The sequence below is a fragment of the Desmodus rotundus genome, chromosome 3 (assembly GCF_022682495.2).
Source record: "Desmodus rotundus isolate HL8 chromosome 3, HLdesRot8A.1, whole genome shotgun sequence".
NCBI classification, from domain to species: domain Eukaryota; kingdom Metazoa; phylum Chordata; class Mammalia; order Chiroptera; family Phyllostomidae; genus Desmodus; species Desmodus rotundus.
In genome coordinates this window covers 196,753,682-196,777,891 of record NC_071389.1, presented here as the reverse complement: position 1 = coordinate 196,777,891, position 24,210 = coordinate 196,753,682, and the positions used below count along the sequence as shown (strand labels likewise).

General features: G+C 41.8%; 1 protein-coding gene across 2 annotated transcripts in view; it reads right to left on the bottom strand.

Moving 5' to 3' along the window:
* Positions 1-8,669: 8,669 nt before the first annotated feature.
* EP300 (E1A binding protein p300) overlaps positions 8,670-24,210 on the bottom strand; it is a 68,498-nt gene continuing 52,957 nt past the window's right edge. For both annotated transcript variants that reach the window (XM_024579053.3, XM_024579054.3), the window contains 11 exons: positions 22,839-22,895; positions 22,174-22,251; positions 20,381-20,448; positions 19,352-19,502; positions 19,090-19,236; positions 18,371-18,484; positions 17,439-17,604; positions 16,369-16,533; positions 15,326-15,487; positions 12,168-12,449; positions 8,670-11,976 (listed from right to left, as the gene is read on the bottom strand). In XM_024579053.3, the coding sequence (XP_024434821.2) occupies positions 9,781-11,976; positions 12,168-12,449; positions 15,326-15,487; positions 16,369-16,533; positions 17,439-17,604; positions 18,371-18,484; positions 19,090-19,236; positions 19,352-19,502; positions 20,381-20,448; positions 22,174-22,251; positions 22,839-22,895 (3,586 nt within the window). In that variant the 3' untranslated portion in view covers positions 8,670-9,780. The remainder of the gene's footprint in view (positions 11,977-12,167; positions 12,450-15,325; positions 15,488-16,368; positions 16,534-17,438; positions 17,605-18,370; positions 18,485-19,089; positions 19,237-19,351; positions 19,503-20,380; positions 20,449-22,173; positions 22,252-22,838; positions 22,896-24,210) is intronic.

Below are 24,210 nucleotides of genomic sequence, written 5' to 3'. Positions count from 1 at the left end.
CTGGAGCTTTGAAGTGTTCTGTCATTTGGGCCATTTTTTTTTTTTTTGTCTTGGCGCGTCTGTTACTTTAAGGGGCGGAGCCTTAGGTGTTCACCAGGGCGGGGTAATGCTGGTTGCAGCACTGTGAGGCTGTACCTGTACGTGGGGGAGGGGCCGAATGGGAGCAATGGCGCCCGCCTCACTCTCCTCGGGATTTCAATCTTCCACTCCGATACCCACAATCAAACTGGGCCCCTCTGGTGCTGGTTCCCGAGTAAGTGGGCCTGTGCACACTCTAGGCCCCTGTGGGTCTCTCCAACGACCTCTCCGGTGAGGCTGGGAGTCTCTCCTGCTGCTGCCCCAACCCCCACGGGCGTTTTCAATCAGAGTTTTGAGGCTTTATTTCCCTGAGCTGGAGCCCCGGGTTACGCGGTCTGCTTCGCTCCCTGCCGTTTGTCCAGTTTATCTGTGGGCGAATGTGGGCCGCCGGGTGCTACCCGCCACTCTGCCTGCCCCGCTCTCCGCCACTCTGAGTCCAGCCCTCTGGGTTTATCTGTGCAAATGTGGGGCCGCAGGGTCTGCTAGTGCTCGGACTGCCTGCGCCATTTGTCCCACACTCCGCCAGTCTCAGTCCCGACACAGCCACGCGAGTCCTCTCCACCCCGGTGCCCGTCTCCGCCCCTCCTACCAGTCTGGATGAATGATTATTTTCTATTTCCTTGGTGTTGGTCCCCCTTGCTGTTCGATTCTCTGTCAGTTCTGGTTGTGCGAGGAGGCGCAGTGTGTCTACCTACGCCGCCATCTTGGTTCCTCCGCGGATAGTCTTTTTAAAAGGTGCTGGAGCAACTGGATATCCATAAGTGAAAACAAAAAAAAAAAAAAAAAAGAAGAAAAAAACAAAACAAAAACCTAAAACCTCAAGCTAAAACTTCTGTACAAAAATAAACTCAAAATGTTTTATAACATAACATAAAACATAAATACAAACCATAAAAGTATCAACTTTTAGGTGATGACATAGGAGAAAATCTCTAGAACCTAGGGTTTGGTTAAAGAGTTCTTAGACATATCACCAAAAAGCATGATCTATAAAAAAAACCCAACTGATGTTATTGGACTTCATCAAATTTAAAACTTTGCCCTGTAAGCACCCTGTTGAAAGGATGAAAAGACAAGCTGTAAATAGGCAGAAAATATTTGCAAACAATATGAGTGACAGACTCATTATGTGGAATATGTTTCATTTTCTGTTAATTGCTGGTGTATAGATATGCAAGTGATCTTTGTAAATTTTTTTCCTGATATCCTGCTACCTTGCTAAGTTCATTATTAGTTTGAGTAGCTTTTTGGCAGATCCTTAGGTTTTTTTACTTATATATTTATGACACTTAAAAAAAAACAAAGTTACAGAAGTAGAAAAAAATGAGCCAGTTGGGCCATGTGGGCTCAGGAAACAGGAAAGTTACAGAGACAAAAGAAGGGCCCTAGAGAGAGTCAAGTACATGCCTTGAGGGAAAGAGCAGGGAAGAGGTATAGGAGAGAAAGAGAGGTGGGGGGGAGGGAGAGAGAGGGAACTTGCTTTGGGGAAAAGGGGCGGTGAAAGTCACAGGCCTAAGAGTGAGCTGGAAAGAGCCTGTGACACCTTTTCTACTTGTTTCTTTTCAACCATTTTGTCTTGATTTTTTTTTTCTTGCTTTATATTGCTGGTGAAAACATCAGCATAATTTTGAAAGGAGTTGGTGAGAATGGAGATTCTTGCCTCCTTCCTGGGCTTAGGGAGAAGGCATGTGGTCTTCATAGTACATATGACGTTAGCTGTGGGTTTTTATAAATGCTTCTTTTAGGCTATGAAGTTCACTTCTACTTCTAGTTTGCTGAAGGTTTTTTATTATGAGTGGGTGATCTATTGAGATGATCACATTTTTTGTGTCCTTCATTCTGTTAATATGGTGAATTAGACTGATTTTGGAATATTAAGCCAACCTTGAATTCTTGGGGTACACCCCATTTGATCATGATATAATATCGTATTTATACATTGCTGGGCTTTATGTGCCAATATTTTGCTTAGGATTTTTACATCGTTGTTCATGAGGGCAATTGGTCTTTAGTTTTTTTAATAATTTTTTAAAATTTTGGGATCAGGGTACTGTTGATTTCATAAAATGAGTTTGAGAAGTGTTCCTGCTATTTTTAAAAAGAATTTGTGTATAATTTATCTTATTCCCTCCTTATGTGTTTGGTAGAACCCACCAGTGAAGTAACCTTGGCCTGAAATTTTGTTCGTGGGAAGGTTTTAATTATAAATTCAATTTCTTAAATGGATTCAGAGCTATTTAGATTTTCTACTTTTTTTGGTATTCTGGTAATTTTGTGTTTCAAAGAATGTTTCCATTTCACATAAAATTTACATTGTAAATTGTCAGGTACATTGGCATACACGTTAGGGTTGTTACATCTTGATGAATTGACACCTTTATCGTGAGGAAATATCCTCTTTCATCCCTGATGATTTTCTTTGTTCTGAAGTCTGCTTTTTTCTGATATTGATGTTGCCATTCCAGTTCTCTTCTGTTTAACATTTGCATATATATCTTTTCCCGTCTTTTCCCATTCACCCATGTCTTTCCATTTAAAGTGGATTTCTTATGGAGAACATATAGTTGGGTCTTGTCTTTTTTAAAATCCAACCTGATAATGTCTGCCTTTTAATTGGAGAGCTTGGGACATTGGCATGTACTGTAATTATTATGATTGAGTTTAAATCTTACATCTTGCTATTTGTTTTTCCTTTTTTTATTATCTTTTGTCCTTTGCCCTGTTATCTTTTTGCATTAATGTGGTAATTTAAAAAATTCCATTTGAAAAATCTACTTGCCTTCATTTTTGAAGGTTATTTTCTCTGGTTGTAGAATTCTCGGTTGACAGGTTTTTTGTTTTGTTTTTTTTTCCATTGTTTTCTAGCTGCACAGTTTTGGTGATAAATTTACAGTTATCTTTGTTCCATAATGTATCTATATCTTCTGGCTGCTTTTAAGACTTTCTCTTTAGTACTGTTTTTCAACAATTTTATTATAATTGATCTTGGTATGATTTCTTTTTCTTTTTTGTATAAAGCACTTTTTTAAATTGTTTATTCTATTACAGTTGTCCCAATTTTTTTCCCTTTTGACCCCTCCACCCAGCCCACCCCCCTCTTCCGCCGTCAGTCCCGCCTTCACTGTCTGGGTCCATGGGGCATCCTCACACAGGCTTTGACTACGATGTGATTTTCTATGTGTTTATGCTGCTTAGGGTCCATTGAGCTTCTAAGATCAGTGAATTTATGGTTTGCATCAAATTTGGAAACTTCTGTCATTAAAAATTTTTTCTGGCCCTGCCGGATGGCTCAGTTGGTTAGAGCACTGTCCCGATACACCAAAGTTGCGGGTTTGGTCCCTGGTCACGGCATGCACAGGAATCAATGGAATGGAAATGAATCCACACACCAAAAAAACCAATTTTTTTCCCTCCTTTTTTCTGGAACTTTAATTATACATGTGTTAGATTGCTTGATACTACCCCACAGAGGCTCTGTTAATTTCCTTCAGTCTTCTTTTTTCTGATTTATTTTAGATAGTTTCCATTGTCTTACATTTAAATTCACCAATCATTGCCTTTGCTGGTGTGGCTCAGCGGACTGAGCACCAGCCTGTGAACTGAAAGGTCAGTGGTTTGTTTGCTGGTCAGGGCACATGCCTGGGCTGTGGCCCAGGTCCCCAGGTGGGGGCATGTGAGAGGCAAGGGATCATGTTTCTCTCCTTCTCTTTCTCCCTCCTTTCCCCCTCTCTAAAATTGAATAAATAAAAATTCCATTACATTAAAAAAATAAACTCGCCAACCATCACTTCCTTCGGGGTTTACTCTTCCGTTAACCCCATTCAGTGAATTTTCCATTTCAGACGCTATTTTTCATCTCTGGTTCCAATTGTTGGAGTAGCGAATGTCTCCTCACCAATGCCACTCCCCAGATGGCATTTGGCACAGGTCTGCACCCTGGCCTGCCTTTCAGCACGGCGTTTGCTACTTGAACAGGAATGTCCAATCTTACACTCTTTAGCTGAGCTGTGTTTTCTTTCTCCTTTCCTACATTTTGCTTTTGTTTCTGCCTATGACCACCTGGTAGCCCTGAGGTCTGGAGGCTGCTGTCCTAAGTCACCAGCTACTGCTTCCTCTCACGGAGCCTTTGTCAGTAGGCCATATATGGTGCTTGTCCTGTTGCTAGGACACAAACAGCCATCTCTGCCCTTTGTTTTCCGCAGCTGCCATCAGGCCATCTTCTGTGTGGGAACTAGGAGGAAAGCCCCAAAATCCTGGCCAGAAATCTCTCTGTCATCCTTATAGGGATTAAAATGTAAATTGGCTCCTTTTGGCTAATTGATTGACAGCCTCCTGGAGGGAAAGAAATAACATATATACACAACAGTGCTTTCTAGTTTACAACATATTTTCATTAACACAATTTTATATAATCGTTTTATTGACTGTTGCCTCCTTTTCGATTAATTGTGATATAATTCACATACCATAAAATTTGCCCTTTTAAGGCTTATAGTTCAGTGGTTTTTAGTATATTCAGAGTTGTGTAATCATAACCACTATCTAATTCCAGAACATTCTCATCACTCCAAAAAGAAACCCTATACCCATTAGTAGTCACTCCTCATTCTCTACTTTGTCCAGCCCCTGGCAACCACTAAGTGACTTTTTGTCTCTGGATTTGTCTATTCTGGACTTTTAAACAATTTTAAATTATTAAAACTTATTTTAGAGAGAAAGGAAGGGAGAGAAACCTCGATTTGTTGTTGAATGCACTTATTTATGCATTCATTGGTTGATTTCTTGTATGTGTCCTGACCAGGGAGTGAACCCACAACGTTGGAATATTAGGATGACGCTTGAACCAACTGTGCTACCAAGCCAGGGCCTATTCTGGACATTTTATATGAATAGAATTATACAATATGTGGCCTTTGTGTCTGGCTTCACTGATCATAACGTTTTCAAAGTTCATCCGTATTGTTGCATGAGTACTTCATTCCTTTTAGTGGTTGAATAATGGCCCGTTGTGTGACTATCCATTCATCAGGTGATGGACATTTGGGTTACTATTTCAACATTATGCATAATGCCGACACGAACGTTTGTGCACAAGTTTTTGTGTGAACATGGTTTCATTTCTCTTGTGTATATATCAAGGACTGGAATTGCTAGGTCATACAGTAACTCTATATAATTTTTTTCTATGCCATGGACAAATATTTATTGGAATAAGTTTTTCGTAGTGTGCAAATCATCCTTACAAATACAAATAGTTAACTTTTTAGAGGAATTGCTACAGTTCCCCAAAGTGGCTGCACCATTTTACATTCCTGCCAGCAGTGGGTGAGGGTTCCAGCCTCGCCGCTTCCTGAGTGGCACCCGTCGTCTGTCTTTTTGATTATAGTCATCCCAGTAGGTATGGGGTAGTATTTCATTGTGCTTTCAGTTATTAGTGTTTCCCTAACGACTAATGATCTTGAACATCTTTCCATATGTGTATCGGGCCACTTGTATATCATCTTTGGAGAAATATCTATTTAAATCCTTTGCCTATTTTTCACTGGGTTGTCTTTGTATGGTCTGGACACACAGACTCTCTCCTGTGGGCTGACTTTTCACTTTCCTGACATTGTCCTTTGACGCACAGAAGCTTTTAATTTTGATGAAGTCAGGGTTTTTTGTTGCTCGTGCTGTAGGCGCCGTATGTACGTAACTGTTGCCTAGCCCAAGGTCCTGCAGATTTATACCTATGTTTTCTTAGGTATTTTTGTAGTTTTAGCTCTTACATTTAGGTTAATTTTTATATTTGGTTTGAGTTAAAAGTCCAACTTCATTCTTTTGAATGCCGGTATCTAGATGTCCCAGCAGTATTTGTTGAAAAGACTTTTGTTTCCCATTGGGTTGTCTTGGCACCCTTATTAAAAATCAGTTGGCCATAAATGTATGGATTTGTTTCTGAACCCTATTCCATTGATCTAAATGTCTTTTTTATGCCATTGGTATAGTCTTTAAAAAAAAAAAGATTTTATTTATTTAGTTTTAGAGAGACGGGAAGGGAGGGAGAAGTGGGAGAGAAGCATCAATGTGTGGTTGCCTCTTGTGTGCCCCTAACTGGGGATCTGGCCCCCCACCCAGGCATGTGCCCTGACTAGGAATCGAATCGGTGACCCTTTGGCCTGCAGGCTGGCACTCAATCCACTGAGCCACACTATACAGGGCAATAGTCTTGATCATTGTAGCTTTGTGGTTTGTTTTGAAATTGTGAAGTGTGAGTGCAGCAAATTTATACTTAAAGATTGTTTTGGTTATTTTTGCTTCTTTGCATTTCCATTTGAGTTTGAAAATCAGCATGTCAATTTCCCTAAGGAAAAACAAAAAGCAGCCAGCAGATGTATTGATAGGGATTTCATTGAATTTCTAGATCAGTATGGAGAATAGTACATTATTAACATTAGGTCTTCCCATCCATGAATGTTTTCATTTATTTAGGCCTTGAATTTCTTTCAATGATGTTTTGCAGTTTACAGCGTACAAGTCTTGCACTTCTTTTGCTAAGTTTATGCCTAAATATTTTACTTTTTGATGCTGGCCTGTGTGCTCTTTAACTAAGGTGACATCATCATGAATGTAACATTCCAGGAAAACTTCAGTCTGGAGATCAGTTTCCTTGGTTGTAAAAGAAGCCTGGAGAGCTTACCTTTCATTCCATAGTCCCGTCCCCTTTCAGTTTTTAGTATTTTGAATTTGCTTGGGACAGGACACATGTCCTATGTGTTAGTTAATTTGCAGCCGTCACTAGGGCTTCTCTACAGTATGAAAGATAAAGATTATGGAGAAGAAAGGGTTTGGAGCCTGACAAAACTTTGACTTGATTGGGGGTGCAATCTTGACCAAGTTGTTTCATCAGAGCTGTAGTTTTCTCATCCATCAGTCAGGGCTGTTGTGGTGGATTTAGTAAGCTAAGTCATTGAGAGCCCCTGGAAGACTGCTAGACCCCAGGTTTGATGTTAGTAACAGCCCAATTGGAGACTTGTGGCTTTTAGCTCTTCCCAGCTTTTCACTGCGACAGTACTGAGATCACATTCTTGTATTCCAGACTCTAGAATCATCTGTATGTTGCCCTTCCCTAGGACTACCTCTGGTCTGGGTGAGGACAGCTTTTTCCTCTTCCCCACTCAGTAAGTGTTCCGCCCTCAGTCCTCAGTTCCTTATAACATTGCAGTGAAATGTGGTCTAATGCTCCGACCTAGAGGTCTAGTCAAAAAGGCTAGCGCTGTTAACAGCTGGTAATTTACTGCTTGAAAATGGGTGAGAATTTCCCCTTTGGTGGCTCACTCAGATCACTCTTGTGTCTCTAATTAACAGAAAGCAAAAGGGGGGTCTCCTTGTAACAGGGACCATGTCCTACAATCTGGTCTCAGCCAAGTGGGTATGAGCTCTTTCCTGAACAGGACCTTATTGGGCACTCTTCTGGGAGCGGGGGTAGTTTCTTCTCGCTCCTCCATTTTTTCCCATCCATTTCCCCTCCAAGGTTCAGTTGAAATACAATCCTTTCCAGACCCTGCCCCCCCCCTTCTCATTGGCCAGGTTTTCCCCTTACTTGATGCATCTTGTTCCTGCTAGTATCTTCTAACATTTTCCATTCCAGCGTATTTCAGCATCATTCTCTTTTCTGGATCTCAAAATGGCTTGAGGGTAGGGCTGCGTCCTGTGCTTGTGCTGTCTGGTCTGGCACAGAACATAGGTGCTTCATGTGCATCTGCTGGACCACTGACCTGAGGCAGGTGTGTGCGCTTGATACCTTTTCTGGGTTGGGCTCTAAAAATACTTGGTGTGCAAGTTCACCTCACCTTAAAGTACTTATCATTTTTGGTAATACAAAAATAGAAAAAAAAAAAAAGGAGTTGGAATAACTCTACTGGACTCTCTCTGGCCCTCAGCAGACTATCATGTATAGTATCAACCTCTATGACAAAAGACAACCTGCCAAATGATGCCGAAGCAGCTTGCAAACAGTATTCTCATTTTTCAAACTCGTTCATGGCCAATGTAATTAATATGAAGTTAGAGGGAGGACCAGTAGTAATCGCTCTGTTAACGGCTGGAGAAGTACTGGACTCACTCTTGTAATTAATCTTAGCTTTTCAGGTCTTATTTCCACACTTTTCTTTCTTACTACTTCATCCCTCCCGCCCCCACTGACATCTCATTGGCACTTAAGAAAAACCGAGCGTGATAGAAGATGTATTGTAGCCCCAGGTTTAAGTATTGCTGTTTCAAGAAACTGGGTAACTGAAGTGCTTATTTTATTCCCTGTAAAGTAAGGTCGATTGGAGGACCTTGAGGTCATCTACAGGGGACCATGTAAGAAGGTCCCCATAGCAAGATTTTAAAAGCTAATTAATATCAATTCAAATTGATAAAATTGACATTGGGCTGGTACTTGTAGTGTTTTTCTCTGAGCGTTGGAGACATTTACAAAGCCCATTTATAAATTCATAAATCTATATAGGGAGGCTATTAGCTAGTGCTTTTGCTTTTTCCTCTGACCACTATGCATCGGGGACTTAAACTGATGCCTTCTGAGACAAAGATGTGACGACAAGAAGTTAGCTGTCTCACACAGTTTATTTAACAATAGGTAATAAGAAATCAAATTTAACAGTCTATACAGTGATCCAAAGTTCATATTTATAAGTAATCAATTTTAATTGCATGATTTACAACAGTTGAGGGTTTTTGCTTTCTATTTTCAAGTTTTACAGAAAGTGTGTGTGTGTGTCGGGTGGGGGGGCAGGGTGAGGAGGAAGAAAGCAAGCAAAGCAGAGACCCCAGGGACGTTTTGCATGTTAAAATCATCCCACTGGAATCGTTTCTTACCCTCTTTTTAATTTTTTTCTTTGTTAGATGTAAAAATAACGAAAAAAATTCTTCCGAGAAACAAAACCACAGTATATAATACATCAATTTGGCAGCTGCCCCTGTATATTTTGAAAAAGTCACTTTTCTTTCTACATGTACAAATTATTTTAATACTTGAAGTTTTACGCTCAGACTTACGGAATAGAAAATTTTCTGGAGCACAAAAGTTGACTTGAGGGGAGGAAAGAGAATTTTTTTTTTTTTTTACATTTTTAAAAGAATGAACATCTTTGCACCCAGAGAAAAAAAATTGGTATTTTAATATATATTTATATATATTTATATATATATATATATATATATATAGAATGTAATTTTAAAGTAACATTAACCCCCGTTGTCCTCTGGTTTTAGAAATGTTCTTTTTTACTCTTCCATAAAGTGAGGAAAATAGGGAAAAATGTCAACCATCTGCACCAGTAAATAATAACTATTAATATTACATATTTTCATTAATTTAAAAAAAATAATAAAACCTATTGGAGGTGCAAGGCAGGAGCACGTGGGTGGCTTCACAGACCTCAGCCCCCTCCCAGTGCGCACTTGAACCACACACACAAGGGAAAAAAAGGCTGGTGGTAGCCAGCCATAACAAAAATATATTCTTTGTATTCTATTATCCCTCAGGTTCATCTTGCATGTTTGCTTTAAACCACAAACAGCTACTGCACAGTTCTTATGTGTTCCAAGGAAAATTGTCTTTTAGGCTAAGAAAGATTCAAAAAAATTGTTTTCAGTACAAAACAGTCTTGTTAAGAGAAAATAATTTTTTTGCTCCCAAAATACTACAAGGTGTCTCTAGTGTATGTCTAGTGTACTCTGTGAGAGGTTTGAATTCAAGTCCGAGTTATCGGTGCTGAGTCCCAGGTCTGTGGCGCTTGCACCATGGAGGTTTGCCATGCCTGGATTGCTAGTGAGTTGAGAAAGCATTGGATTCTGGTCCGGGCTGGCAAAATGCCCTTGTTCCATGGGGTTGGCTTGGGCTGCTACCAGTCCCGGATGTGGAGAACTGGTCTGTGGGGAGACGTGGTGTGGAGAAGGCTGAGGCTGCATCCTTGGGGAAGGGCTGGAGTGGGGGGGCTGAGACTGCGGCCGTGGAGAAGGGACAGGCTGGGGAGAGCGCACTTGATTGGAGAGAGAAGAAGGGATCTGCTGGCCTTGTAGGTGTGGGGACTGAGCCTGATTTGGGAGCATATGTTGTTGTGGGCTCATGGGGTTGGGCTGAGCAGGGGACCCCATCTGTTGCTGAAGGAGTCGCTGCTGATAGGCCTGCAGACTGGCTCCTGCCTCGGCTCCCAAGGCCTGGGGGAGCTGGCCCATCTGTCCCATGTTCCCTTGTTGCATCTGTTGCATATGATGCTGCATCCGTTGCTGTTGCTGCTGCTGCTGTGGGGAGTAGCCAACTCCTTGGGGTTGCTGGAACTGGTTGTGGTTGGCCATCCCAGGGCCAATTCCTGGCCCTGCTCCCTGTTGCTGCTGCTGCATCATCTGTTGTCGTCTCAAGATGTCTCGGAACTGTGAAGGCATGGTGTTGTGATTCATGTTCATCTGCTGAGCCTGAGGGCTCATCCCTCCCATGGGCGGCTGGAGCTGCTGCTGTGGTTGTTGCTGGGGCAGGCCAGCCCTCTGGACACCTGCCTGCATGGGATTCATGTTCTGCATGGCTGGATTGGAGTGGACCCCCTGCTGACCTGGCATGGCAGGAGGCTGCAGCCCTGGCTGGCCCTGGGGCATGCCAGGCTGCCCAGGGAGGGGTTGCGGATTTGAGTTGGCGTACTTGGCAGCCCGCTGCTTAATGAATGCAGCCAACAGCTGGGGATTGGCATGAAGGATACTAAGCACCTGTTGCTGCTGTAGGGGAGAGCTGGGAGACCTGAGAGTCCGCAAAAGGTTTTGTAAGGCTTGTTGAGACACAGTGCCTGGTTTGAGAGGGCTCACACCGACCTGGCCCAATCCTGGTTGGGGAGCCATGTTCAAGGGCTGACCATGTTGGGCCACCGACATCATGGCTGGCCTTGGCATCCCAGACTGTAGCTGCTGGGGCTGAGGCAATGCTCCTTGGGCCCACGGTGGCTGTTGCTGCATCCCAGTGGGGCCCATCCCTGGCTCCAAATGCCCATTGGGACCTCTGGCCATGGGAGGTGGGTTCATACCCATGGGGGCCATTGGGGTCATCTGGGGCATCTGGTGCTGGATTGGCCTTTGAAATATCTGCACGTGGGCCATCTGGCGCTGTGTCTCAGCTGCCCTTTGAATCTGCATCGCCATTTCCACTGCTGCGGGTGGGGGCCCCGGAAGCGGTGGCTGAGCAGTCTGAGGAGGGGTTGGAGGGGTCACCTGGCCTGGTGCTTTACCCTGGGACACAGGGCCAGAAGCTTGAGTCCTGGGCAAGTAGGGTGGCATGCTGTTGGGAGGGGTGGGCTGAGGCTGAGAGGGGGGCTGGGGCTGGGGCGTCTGTGGGGTGGTGGGCTGTTGGCTGGTCGGCGTGGTTGGAGTGGCAGGAGTTGGGGAAGGCAGGCCCTGCTGCTGCCCCACCACACCAGTCCGCTGCATGCTGGCCATCCTCCTGCGGAGCATCTGGGCCTGCTGGAGCCGGTGTTGCAGCTGCTGCTGCCGGAGCTTTTGCTTGATGTTTAGGCAGAACGGCACAGGGCACTTGTTCTCCTGGCAGTGCTTGGCATGGTAGCAGCAGAGGGCGATGAGTTGCTTGCAGATGGGGCACCCTCCATTGGTTTTCCGTTTGCAACCCTTGGTGTGCTGCACAACCCGTTTCATCTTCTGGCAGGAGGGCAGGGAGCAATTGGCATTTCGGCACTGGCAGGCATGGACCAGAGACTGGATGCAGCGCTGGATGCTCAGGCGGCGAGAGTCTCCTGGGCTCTGGGTGGCTGCAGCCTGCTGGTTGTTGCTCTCATCATCTAAGCCAAGCCCTAGTTTCTCCATTTTGTGGTCATGGTTTTTAGTGTTATAGCAGGTGATACACAAATCGTAATCCTGGGAAAAGACAACATAGGTACAGGTAAGCTCCCCAAGGTTGAAGTCATTCAAAAACATTTTACAAATTCTGCTGGAGCTCAAAAGCCCCTTTAGTTCTACCCCTCAAATACGAGGCCAGGCCCTGCTTACCTGCCTTCTAGCACTCACCACCCTTCAGCGCCCTCCCCTCCCTGACACCTGGGGCCTACCTCGCAGACGGTGCAGTGCCAGCGTGTCTCCACGTGGTGCTTGCACTCATTGCAGGTGTAGACAAAGCGGTCCTGGCTCTGGGTGTGCAGCTCCACCAGCATGCACATGGTGGACCACTGGGCTCTTCGGAGGGATGAGAACTCCAGGTGCTTGTCTCTTGCAAGGGTGAGAAAGGCATCCCGCCCATCCATCAGATCGCAGGGGATGAGGGGGTCAGGATCCACGATGGGAGGCAGGGAGTTGGCGGCAGGGCCGGCAATGAGGCGAATGACAAAGAAGACCTGCAAAACAGACGCACTCATTCTGACTCTGGATCCAGAGTGCCATGTGGTGCTGGATCAGTAACAGCAGACAGGTGAGTGTGACTGGATGCCTGTGAGGCTGATGAACAGAGTTAGTGATATAGCCCTCCCTCCTGCTTCACATGTCTCCGATCTCTTCTCTGAGACTAATAGGCCTAAAATCTACATCTGATCTTTTCTACCTCCTTCAAGAATTCTTTCAAAATAAGAATGGAACAGGTCAGCAGGTACAGCTCATGGACAGTGGACACTGTGCTTCAGAGAGGTCTACTTTTGAGAAGCAATCTGTGGTTTAATCTAAATCTTATTATGAGGGGAAAAAAATCGGACAAATCCAAAATGGGGGAAATTCTCAAAAACAATTGGCCTGTGCTCTGAAAGGCAGGCCAGGAACTGAGTCTGTTCGTCGCGGCACAGACTCCTAGACTAGAGCCCATCAGGACCAGACGTGAGATGGTGACACTGGACTAAGTTTCCTGAAAGCAAAACCATACTCTGGCCATGCAGGAATTGTCTGGTTTCTCAGAAGGTATTTGCTGAAATAGAGAAGAGATACAGAAAACGTAGCAAAATGTTAACAAATGGTGACTCCAAATGAAGGATGTGGAAGGGGGTCCTTCATACAACTTTCCTTTAAGTTTGGGGGGAAAAAAAAAAGTTGGCAGGGGCAGGAAAGGTAAACCATCCCCCCACCCCCCGTCGGAAAACCTCCTTATTTCTTGCTGTGGAAGCAGCAAAGCTTTTGTTCACCCAAGTTTGAAAACACCCAATAACCATTAATTCCCATATCCACTAGCAGAAAGGCTGCAACAGGAAGCTGGTATATGTGAGTAGTATTTGAAATGAATGAGTATATAACTATAAACTCTGATTAACCTAATAAAATATAAAATGCTACTTTCATGAGATCAGGATGTTGTGAGCAAGTGCTGTATTGCCCTCTATCTTCTAACCAGCTTTCAGAGACTGACCTGTGCAAACTGCAGTTAAGACTTAAAATATACTTGGGAAGCAATGTTTGCATAAAACAAAGAGTATTTTAAGATAAGATACATTTCTAGAAAAAAAAAAAAAATACAGGACAGGAGAGCACACACTGAAAATATAGACACATATAACACAGATGCCAGAAGTTAACAGCATCAAGGGAGGACTTGGATGGGTGTTCGACCTTGTAAGGAGTATTGGGTTTCGGATTGTGGCTCACAGGAAGCACTGATGAAGCAAGAAAGAGCGCTTGAAATGTGACACAGAGGCACTGCTGTAGCAAGTGGGGACTGCCTAACTCATTCAAAACAGAGGCAAACAAAACCATCTGATGACTCCCTAGAAAATCTTCACCACAGCCACCCCTCTAATGGTAGCCACCATGACTGATTCCACTCTATGCCACTCCCCAGGCATGACACCTGAAATTACCTGAATCGATCGACACCTTGTAGTCTAATTCCTAACAGGTGACTACTACCTACACCTTCAGACTAAACAGAGTCTCAAACGTATCCACTATTTAAGTAAAACCCATCACAATAGGGCCTTTCCCAATTGCTCTGTTACTGCTACATATCGCTCTAAATAGCTAGTAATTATTATCTAAGTGAGGCACTCACGAGAACTGAGGAAGCCTTCCATTTCACTAGCACGGCTGAGATAAGTTAGGCCTCTACCACTGTAAGCTGGCCTGCTGTCCTTAGTTTGTTGGGCTTTGACAGCAAAGGCAGGGGGCAGAGCACTGGCATATGGAAAAAGACCCTCAGGAAAGCTGTAATAGGTTGAGCACCATTACAAGAAATAACTCTCTGAAAAAGGTTTCTGCCATAACTACTCTCCCGGAGACTGCTTCTTTAATTTGGTTCTAACTCCATACTTACGCCTTCAGCTCCCTCTCCCTCTCCAACACCACTTCTTAAGAAGAACTTGATCGTGCATCTCTGAACAGTGTCGAACAGAGATGTTCAAAATCGGACATGAATCACCCTTTAAGACTTCTCATCACACCAATGATGATGTTGAAAAGAAAAGCACCAACACACCCCACAGCAACAAATAGATAAATAATGAAACAATTCAGAGTTTTAACTTCTCTGAGAAGAGGTTACTAGTTACAAAAGTTTAACTTTTCTTCAATTCTCTCCACTTCTCAATTCACTTTCAGGAAGGACAACAGTCACCATTTTTATTAATTGGTTTTGCCCAAGATCTGTTATAACAAACTGGAATGACCAATGGTGTTCTAAGGAGCTTGGTTTAAAACAGAACAGCAAACATATCCAACAAGCCCATCTCCTGTACAATGAACTGACATACCCACTGATACACTAAGCTTATGGTTTCAAAATACAGTCATGTGCTGCTTCGCAACTGGGAAATGTTCTACAAAACGTGTCAGTAGGCGAACTAGTCGTTGTGCGGAAGTCACTAGGCAAAGCTAGGTAGTATACGAGGTCTGTTCAGAGAAAGCCCAGCCACTGTTAATTTAACAAGAACGGTTTGTGCAACTTCAGCGCCTCAGGTCTGTTTACACCAGCACCACCACAGCTGTAAGCCACGTGCTGCGCTATGTGTGACATTGTAATGGCTGAGACAATGATAGGCGACAGGAATTGTTCAGTTTCATTATAATCTTATGGGGCCACCACTATATATACAGTCCATGATGATGTAAGCAAAGATCCAACACCATCTATATTTATAATAGCTGCAAATCAAAGAGACCATCATTTCCTGTTCGTAGCACCCACTCTAGCCACCCTCTTCTTTCTTATTCAAGTGACTCCTTCCTTCTGAATTTCCAATATGGTGCTTAGGCCAAGTGCCAACCTGCTTTTCTCCCATTCTTGAAGGCTCCGCCTTACCTCTTTATGTTTCTCCATGGTGGCGTACAGTTTCTGCGAGAGGTCATTGGACACGTTGGGCATGCCTGGCTTCTTCTTGTTGCCCCTACTCAGGCTGCTCTTGTTTTTGCTGGTTTTCTTATTGTTCTTCTTCTTAGCATTTTTGCTGTCTCCCTTTGTCACCTGCAGGACAGCATGAAGGAGAGAAAAAAATGTCAATGTTTTGTTAGGAAGTGATTTGAGTAATACAAATGGCAAAAAGACCTCTTTCTTTGAAACTAGAGTTCGTATGTATTATACCTTCCACCAACTGCTCTGTGCTCACCCTCTTTATACTTTTAAGTTGCTATTTAAAGTATCAGTTATCTCCTAGTGAAGAATCCCTGCATTAAGACCCTCCATTAAGGCCATGGCAACCTCAGCTCTGTGACCAGAAGAGCCCTGTAGTTTGGAGACCCCTCAGATCAAGCAACCCTATCCCAGAATCGAGGATGGGGAAGGTGGCAGTGTGTGGCAGTGAAGGGCACACGGAAGTGGAGAGCTGAATACTTGGATTCATTTCTTTCCACTCACATTCTAGAGTTTTATGGGTCTACTCCAAAACTATCAATGAATTTAAATGACAAGGCCATAAAGAGTTCTTTTTTTTTTTTCCATAAAGAGTTCTTAAAAAAAAAAAATCATTGATTTGAGAGAGAAAGAGGAATGCAGAGAGAAATATCAGTTTCGTTGTTCCACTTAAGTATGTTAAAAATAAAAAAGACAATATATGTCCTGCAAGGCCCAAAATACCCATACCTTGGACCTTTACAGAAACTAGTATTCAGGGTTTCCTTTCTATTTCCATACTGGAAACCAGGATTCTATTTATAAAGGTGTTTTGACGATAAAAAGGTTTAAAACCACCGAAATAGAACCTTAGTAACTTAGCCAACATTTCTTGCCTAATTCAAAGAGCTCTTTCACACCTGAGAGCTTTAAGACCAAGCTGAAGTTTAAGCTCACTTCTGGATTATAGACGAGAATCAAGGTAGAAATTGGAAAGGAAAATAAAAAGCCCTTACATCTGTGCTTTCATTGCTGGTATTTTCCTCTCGCTTCCGCTCTTCCTCCTCCTGTTCCAGTTCCTTAATGCTCTCTTCCAGAACATTGGGCCAGAAATCACCTTCAAAGTAGGGCAATTCCTTTGCACTTGTTAATCGATCTTCAGTAGCTTGTTTAAAAATATCCTGTGAAAATATCCATGTACAAATTAAATTTCTATTAAAAAAATTTATACTATATAGTAGCAGTCATAGCTAATGGATACACGAAACACCAAGGATTAAAATGTCTTCTAAAATGGTGGCAGAGATATTATATCTAAGCACCATGCCTGGGAAAACATTTAGTGCCATAAACAGTAAAAATGGACATCTTATGCCAGTATTTCTGGTTTTTGCCTTTCCTCTACCCACGAAGGCAGGAAGATTTTCTGCCTTCTTATAACTAAGTGGTCCTGCCAGGACCAATGGCAAAGGCATCATAATTCACACGTGGCCTTTACCACTCCTGATGACAAAGGCAGCACAGTGTGAGGCTCGCCTACCTTGCACCCATCCTTGGAGTTCCAGCAGCTTTCACTAAGAAATCTGTTCAACACAAGTCCAACTATAAATACTGGAAACTGTATGGCTGCAGAGTGATCTGCTGTGCTGCTGGGAAAACACCCAACTGATGATTTCCTCTCCAAGAGTAAAAACAGAATTCAGCAATTGAAGTTCTTTTTATGAGAGAACTTAGAATCAAAATGGCTATTAAGAATAGCCATTTTTTATTTGCCACACCTTTGAAACAAATTTGTTGATCTAAGACTCTTTGAAAGGCTAGTTTTTCTTAAGAAAGTCTGACTATAGAAAAAAGAATATTTTACATTGCTAATACTCAACTGACTAGATTTTGTAATAAACATTTTGTCAGGTGCACTTCATCTTACTAATTCAGGCAAAATAAAAACATTTTACCAAATTAGCATAATTTTATACATTACATGGAAGGAGGGAGAAGAGAAGATTTTTAAGAGAGTTAAGTGACAGAATACAGAGCGGCAGGCGTAGGGAATTTCCACCACCACCTCTCCCCCACTTGTCCTGACCTTGTAGTCATGGACAATTCTCTCAGACACGGACTTGTCAAGCATCTTTTTGTACCACTCTTGCAGTCGCTTGGGCTTGGGTATCTTCTGGTCAGGAGGATGGCAATGGAAGATATAGTCATCTCCTTCACTGGGGGGACATGCCCAAATATGCCCTGTGGTATAACTAACAACAAAAAGAAAAGGAACATTCAAGAGAAATGATCATCCCATCTAAGAAGAATGCCACTCTTTAAACTACAAGGTAAAGTCAGTAAAGAAACCAGTAACTTCCCCCTAAAGACAACACAAAGTATACAATCCAATATCAGAATTCTCAGTCCAGAACCAGGCATAACCCATAGCACTAACAATGGATCTCACACTGCCTAGTCCTTCTTAGAGGTTTCCTGGAAGCCAGTTATTCTCGGAGCACCCATAACCCCCAAATTTGCACATAATGACAAAGAAAAGGAAAATGGATCATTTTCAACATAAAAGCTAAACAAAATGCACATTGTTAAGAATAACCTGTGAGGTGAGGTGGTGAATATTCTCAAGCACGTACGTACCTTAAAGAAGGTAAGGAACCAGTCTGACAAATTTTTATTATCTCCAGACCTTTGTTTTTTGTTTTGATACCCAGGTGAAAAGGGTCAAATACAGAGTTCAAGGTTCTGGCTCCAAATGAGTAACAACCAACCTTCAAATCAAACTGTACCTAACTTCTCAACTGAACAAAATAAAATCAATCTGTGATGGGTATAACATCAAAGGATCTCCAACAAAATTAAGGTTATAGTTCTACTAGATGGAAAACAAAACTGAGGAAAAAAACAAAACCAGAAGTCATATATTTGCATGTTTTAACCTATGTCTTACCACAATACCACAGTGGTAGTTACTTTAAATCAATTTTTTTAAAAAATGGCATTTGTTATCAATATGCTTACCCTAGTTTCTTGACATATTCTAAGTATCCAATTAGGATTTCATAGTAGACTGCAGTCCTCAAGCATTTTGGACGGAAGAAATGAACACTATCGAGGTATGATATGTACACTCTCCTGTACCAAGTGGGGAGAAAGAAACCAAGTCAGATCATCACATGGGTTATTGACGTGGCTCAAAATACACCCTCTCACTTCTGTGCTTTTTGCCCACCTTGTCAACACGGCGTTACAGTTAGTTAAAGGACTAGACTGTGAACCCTTTAAGGGAGTTTAGTGAACCTATGGCTCTAGTATAGTCTCAGCACCCAGCAGTGCCTGAAACACAGTATTATCAGCCAATATGTATGGATCCAAAGGTATTCTGGTGGCATTCTTATACTGGCCTTTAACTGTCTTGGAAACAAATTCTAAAACATACTCTACTTCATTTGCATGACTTTCATTAACACACGGTCTCAGCAAGGTACTTAACACCCTTTAGAGGTAAGCCCATTTTCTGGGAGAGGGGAAAAAAAAAAAGTCTGTTTCCCATTCCAGGCTGCTATTTACAGCCTTTCCTTATTACCATGCTACAAAAAAGCAGTATTGAGCAGTACTTTGTGATTTGGGTTTTACTTCAATACTTGAAGAATTTGCATTTCCAACCAAGCACATCACTTTGCTTTTAAATGTAGCTGCAAACCCTGCACACAGCGGAAGGCAGCCCCAGTGAACCCTACCTCTGGTTGGGCGGGGGGCAGTCCGAGCCATACTCCTGAACATGCATGCCAAAGAAGCACAAGTCCACACCGTCAATCTCCTCAAAGGCAAAGAGGGCTTTGGTTCGATAGGGAAAGGATTCCGCCATCTCTCCGCTATCCACAAACCTGCACAATTCAGATTGGAAGGAAAAATCACCTCTCATTCAGATGAGAATCATCGACAGTAGTCGTGTGTGAGCGATTGTGGACCCGAGAGGAGAAAGGGAAGACTACTACGCACCTTGCTTTCATGCCTGGTTTGACCTCCACAGTTTTGTCAGAAGCATGTACTACACGAACAGTGACTTCTCCTGACTCAGGGTGATTTTGTCGCCTCAGAAAGTCATTCACACGATTCTCTAGAAAAGTGCCAAGCCTGGTAGATGGCAACCCTAGGAATATAGAAGTTAAAAGTTCAACAGTAACCAAAGTAAAATTTATTAGTGTAGTCTTAAGGTTCAGTATCAAATCTGTTTATGCTTTTCCAATACCGGATTTTGCTTAAAGTATGCAATATAGTCAACACCTAAAAAGCATTCCCCTGGCACCCCGCCCACGAAAGACATGAATGTGTGTATCATCCTTGTGTGCAGTTAAAGCAACCATGGTGCTTATTATTTTACATGTTACTTCCCCAACTTTTTATTATGAAAACTTCAATTTCAGAAGTTAAAAAATAGAACAAATATCTATGTGCACTTTGCCTCGATTTCAAAGATAGTTTTAAAAGGTGGGTATTATAGGAAACTTTCCAGCAATCATAGAAGCAACCTGTAGGTCAGCAAAGACTGCAACGGCACTTATGAAATAAAACCAAATACTCTTGAGTTAAATTAATTTTATGATAAAAATTTTGACTACCACTCCTCTCCCAACCCTCAACTGAAAAGATCACATAGGTCTAAAAAGCAGCCCCCACTAATGGTATAGACAAAGCTAAAGGAATTCCTCAAAGGATGGCCAATTTTGGACAAGTATTTTCACACCTGGGCCCCATTAAGAAATGCCACAAATATGGAGAAATGGAGAAACAAGAAAAACAGATTCTTCTACAAATCCTGATTCTTCAAAATGTTTTTCTTATATTTAATGAATTTCACACCAAAAAGGACATTACAGTTCAAATCTAAGTACATTATAGAAAAGTTACTTATTTCTAGTTTGGCTAAATATTTTACATAAGGTCAAAACAAATCAATTCATTTCATAGCTTATTCTTAACTATGCTTCAGTTTTGCCTCTAAGATGCACCTGTAAGAATAAAACTTACTTTTAGCAGAAAACTTATTTTCTTTCCTAGTACGTGCAGTTTTCTTTAAACAGCCATCACAAATAAACCTAAAATGTAAACCAACGTGTCGTTTACAAAACTTAGAGAATGATTTAAAGTAACGTATACTACGCAGTCTATCTCATGTACGTATGAAGTTAAAAAGTGAAGGGTGACCCGGGAGAAGTATTTCTAAATATATAAGAATTAATACATATAATATGTGAAGCGCTTGAAGATGCCATTAACAAAAAAAGGGAAAAAAAACTAATTGAGAAACAGGCAAAAGCTATGAAGAAATGTGAAGAGCATATGAACTGGCTTACATGTGAAAAGATGATGGAGGATTAGATTAACACGGGAATTTTGGTTTTTGGCTAATCACAGTGGCAAGTCTATATGCTACTGATAAGTATGTAAGTAAGCATACTCAGAATTACCAATAGATTTAAAATGTACATTCTTTTTGTTCCTGCAATTACATAAGGATGTGTACATATGCTTATTTAAAAAATATTTTAAAAAGATTTTATTGTTTTCTAGAGAGGGGGACGTGAGGGAGAAACATTGATATGCAAGAGAAACACCGATTGGTTGCCCCTCACACACCCCACCTTGGGACCTGGCCTGCAACCCAGGAGTGAGCCCCAACAGGTACTTGAACTGGACATCTTTCGGTCCACAGGCCAGTGCTCAATCCACTGAGCCACACCAGTCAGGGCTATATGCTTCATCTCTCACAAAAACATGAGAAGTCATCGCTAGCTGATCTAAAATTGCAAGAATCACTGCTAGTCTCTTAATTATTCTCACCCACTATGAGATTAAGGGGAACACTAATATTTGTATCTAAAGACAAGCCATATAAACATTAACTATTATAATTTTCCTGTTATTTTCTGGAAATTTGTTAGCTTCCTTTTCCTTGTGATCTTCAAACCAGCATTAGTAATCCAAGACAAGAGCAGAAGACAGTGTAGATAGAGACCGTATCCCAATGAGTCACGTGACACACAGATACCCCCTTCGCTTAGAACAGGGCTGGGATCAGCTCCACTCTTGGAGAGTGAGAGGTGGCCCACAGCAGTAGCAGATAAGGTGTCCCAATGGATACAAATGTGCTCATTGATACATAAGTCACCCATGATGTGCAGCTTGGGCAAATATGTGGAGAATATTCAGAAACAGAACATGGGGCCCAAGAATAGCTAGTTAACTGAAGTCTGTATCTAGTTACTTTATCTAGTAACTCTAACTGTGACTGAACTACAGCCATGTAACCTACTACTACAGACGTTAAATTTACAACCCAACCCCCAAAAGATGGTTAAGTCAAATCCTGACCAGGGCCACCACTATTCAGAGTGTGGTATTTTCTCAGAGGGAGAAATAGAGGTGCTCCCTCGGCACCCTCTATAGCTGTATCTTTTAAAACCTGGTGAATTTAATTGTATCTAAGACCTCCTTGCTACTTTTCAGGTGTTAAGAGATTTCCTGTTACCTCTACTGAGATCTTTCAAAAGCATTTAGTTTCGATGTAGAAAGATCAGAAAATAATTTATAATACAAAACAGTCGAATTTGTGTATGGATGAAAACAATGCATGCACGTAAGAGAAAAATCTACATTTTTGGATTCTAGAGTATTTAATGTTTTAAATCTGGATTTTAATGATCTTTTACCAATTCAAAGAACAATTTTTAGGGACAGTAACTTTGAAGATACTATATAATCAACGCAAAAACTCGTTAAAACTCATGATGAAGAGTCTAGAGAAAATACTGATGTCTTACCCCGATGGCCAGATCATCTCATGGTGAAGAACACAGATCTGATGCATCTTTCTTCCACACTCTGTACATTCCACAAACCTGGAAATGAAAACCAAAAACCAAGCCTTGAAATAATAGTTTAAAAAAGTTTTTAGTTTTTAAAAAGCTCTTTAATGTTAGAGGTAGAGCAAATTTCAAGAGAAATTAAGTTCAATTGTTACATGTGAAAATTTTAAATGTGACTGTGGAAAGGCAGTGGAAAGTGAAAGATCACTGCTGCTTAAATTTCCCAATCAGTCGGAGAGCATCCTAGCCGTTCTCAGAATGCCTGAAACACTGGTGCCACTCAGTGCTCTGAAAGGCTTCCCCAACAAAGCAGGGGACTGTGAGCTTGTTTGACAATGTGGAGAACAGGGATGCAACACATGGTCCAGAGCAGAGCCAGCGGGGGCACTTCACTTGGGCCTACGTAACACCAGGATGAGGTTGACGTGGTGAGACGTAAAAGCATACTAACTGTGATGCCGCCGTCCACACTTCCACCGTCTGCTAGCTGTACATTATGTAGGTTCGGCCCAAGGACACAGAATCATCTCATTGGCCACGCAAACCAAGAAAATGAAAGGAAGAAGAAAACTCCAAGTCCACTGACTCATTGTACTGACTAGTCAAGGAAAACTACTCACAGTTCAGGATCCAGTGTGTCATTTTTTCTCTTGGAAAACTGTTCTTTATTTATTGTACTAAGGAGAAAAGAAGGAAAAAAATGAGAAAAAGCAATATTGAAAGATGAGTACTCTGACCACTGTTCTAACCCAAGGAACAAATCTCATACTGTAAGTGGATTATTTAAATCTCCTGAGAAGATACTGAGGTTACATTAAACAGGTACATTTTTGGCTCCCACAAAGTGCATATTTACATAAATAAATGCCTGTGTTTTTGGAAGACTTTACAGTATAGTAAATCTATTTCTCCTTATAGGAAATGGAGAAGCCAGGAAGAACTAGAAACACGAATTCATTGTTTTATTTTTTTAAATCTTGCCTGCCAGTCTTATTATGTATTTATGCCTTTCAGTAGTTTAATGACCCCAGAACGAACTATGAAAGATGGCGTGTATAGAGGCAGCTAAACCACTAAAAATAATACTAATTTTTCAGGAAAGTCTAGTCGATTTTTAATATAGAAAATTTCAATATTAAAACACATATTTTAGTTTTAAAGGGTAAAAATTCTTTAATTGATACTATTCATTTTTAAATTTTCACATGGCCTCCCATCCATCCAGGAATCTGGCACACCACACTCAACAGCTTCACAAATACAGAAACTAAACAGTCTTATTATTCTCTATCTAGAATAAACTTCAGGGGGCCCGATTCTGACTACTGTGATTGATTCTTCTGCCCAAAAATGAGGACACTTTCACATTTAAACTATTTCCTACTACTTATAGCCTAGAGATACAACTCTACATGGCCTAAGGCCTTGCTGCACTGAGTATACTCTGAAGACAGAAGCACAAGAGGACCCTGTTAGTAATGTAGACTCCTAGGTCCACTACACTCTAAATCAGAAGGGGGTTTCTATACTCTTCGAAGTCAGATACACAATGTCCTGAAGTTTAGAGCACGTGGTAAGATGCTCAACAGTACCAACAGTAAGTCTGCCTTCCTTTGCTGTACCAGGGAAACCTGGCTAGAGCTGACTTCTCTTATAAGGCTCAAGGGGACCCAGTACCTACTCTTCAGATTAACACATGACTCTACTATACGTACTTCAATGGTGACTTAAGTTAAAGTGCAACTTTAAATACCAATTTAGAAAAATTAACCAGTTTTTCTCAGAAGCCCTACTTTACTAGTGACATGGTAATTTCCTATTTTTTAGAATGTTATGAACTGCTTCTGTTTCCCACAGGTTAAACTGTAAAAAAAGAGGCTGAAGAATATTGAAAGTACACCAAACAGCTTTCTTCCTAGTAACAGTCCAAATTTGAAACACTGTCTAACTAAATCTCAAGGATTTAGTTAGTATAATGAGACAGCTCAGGAT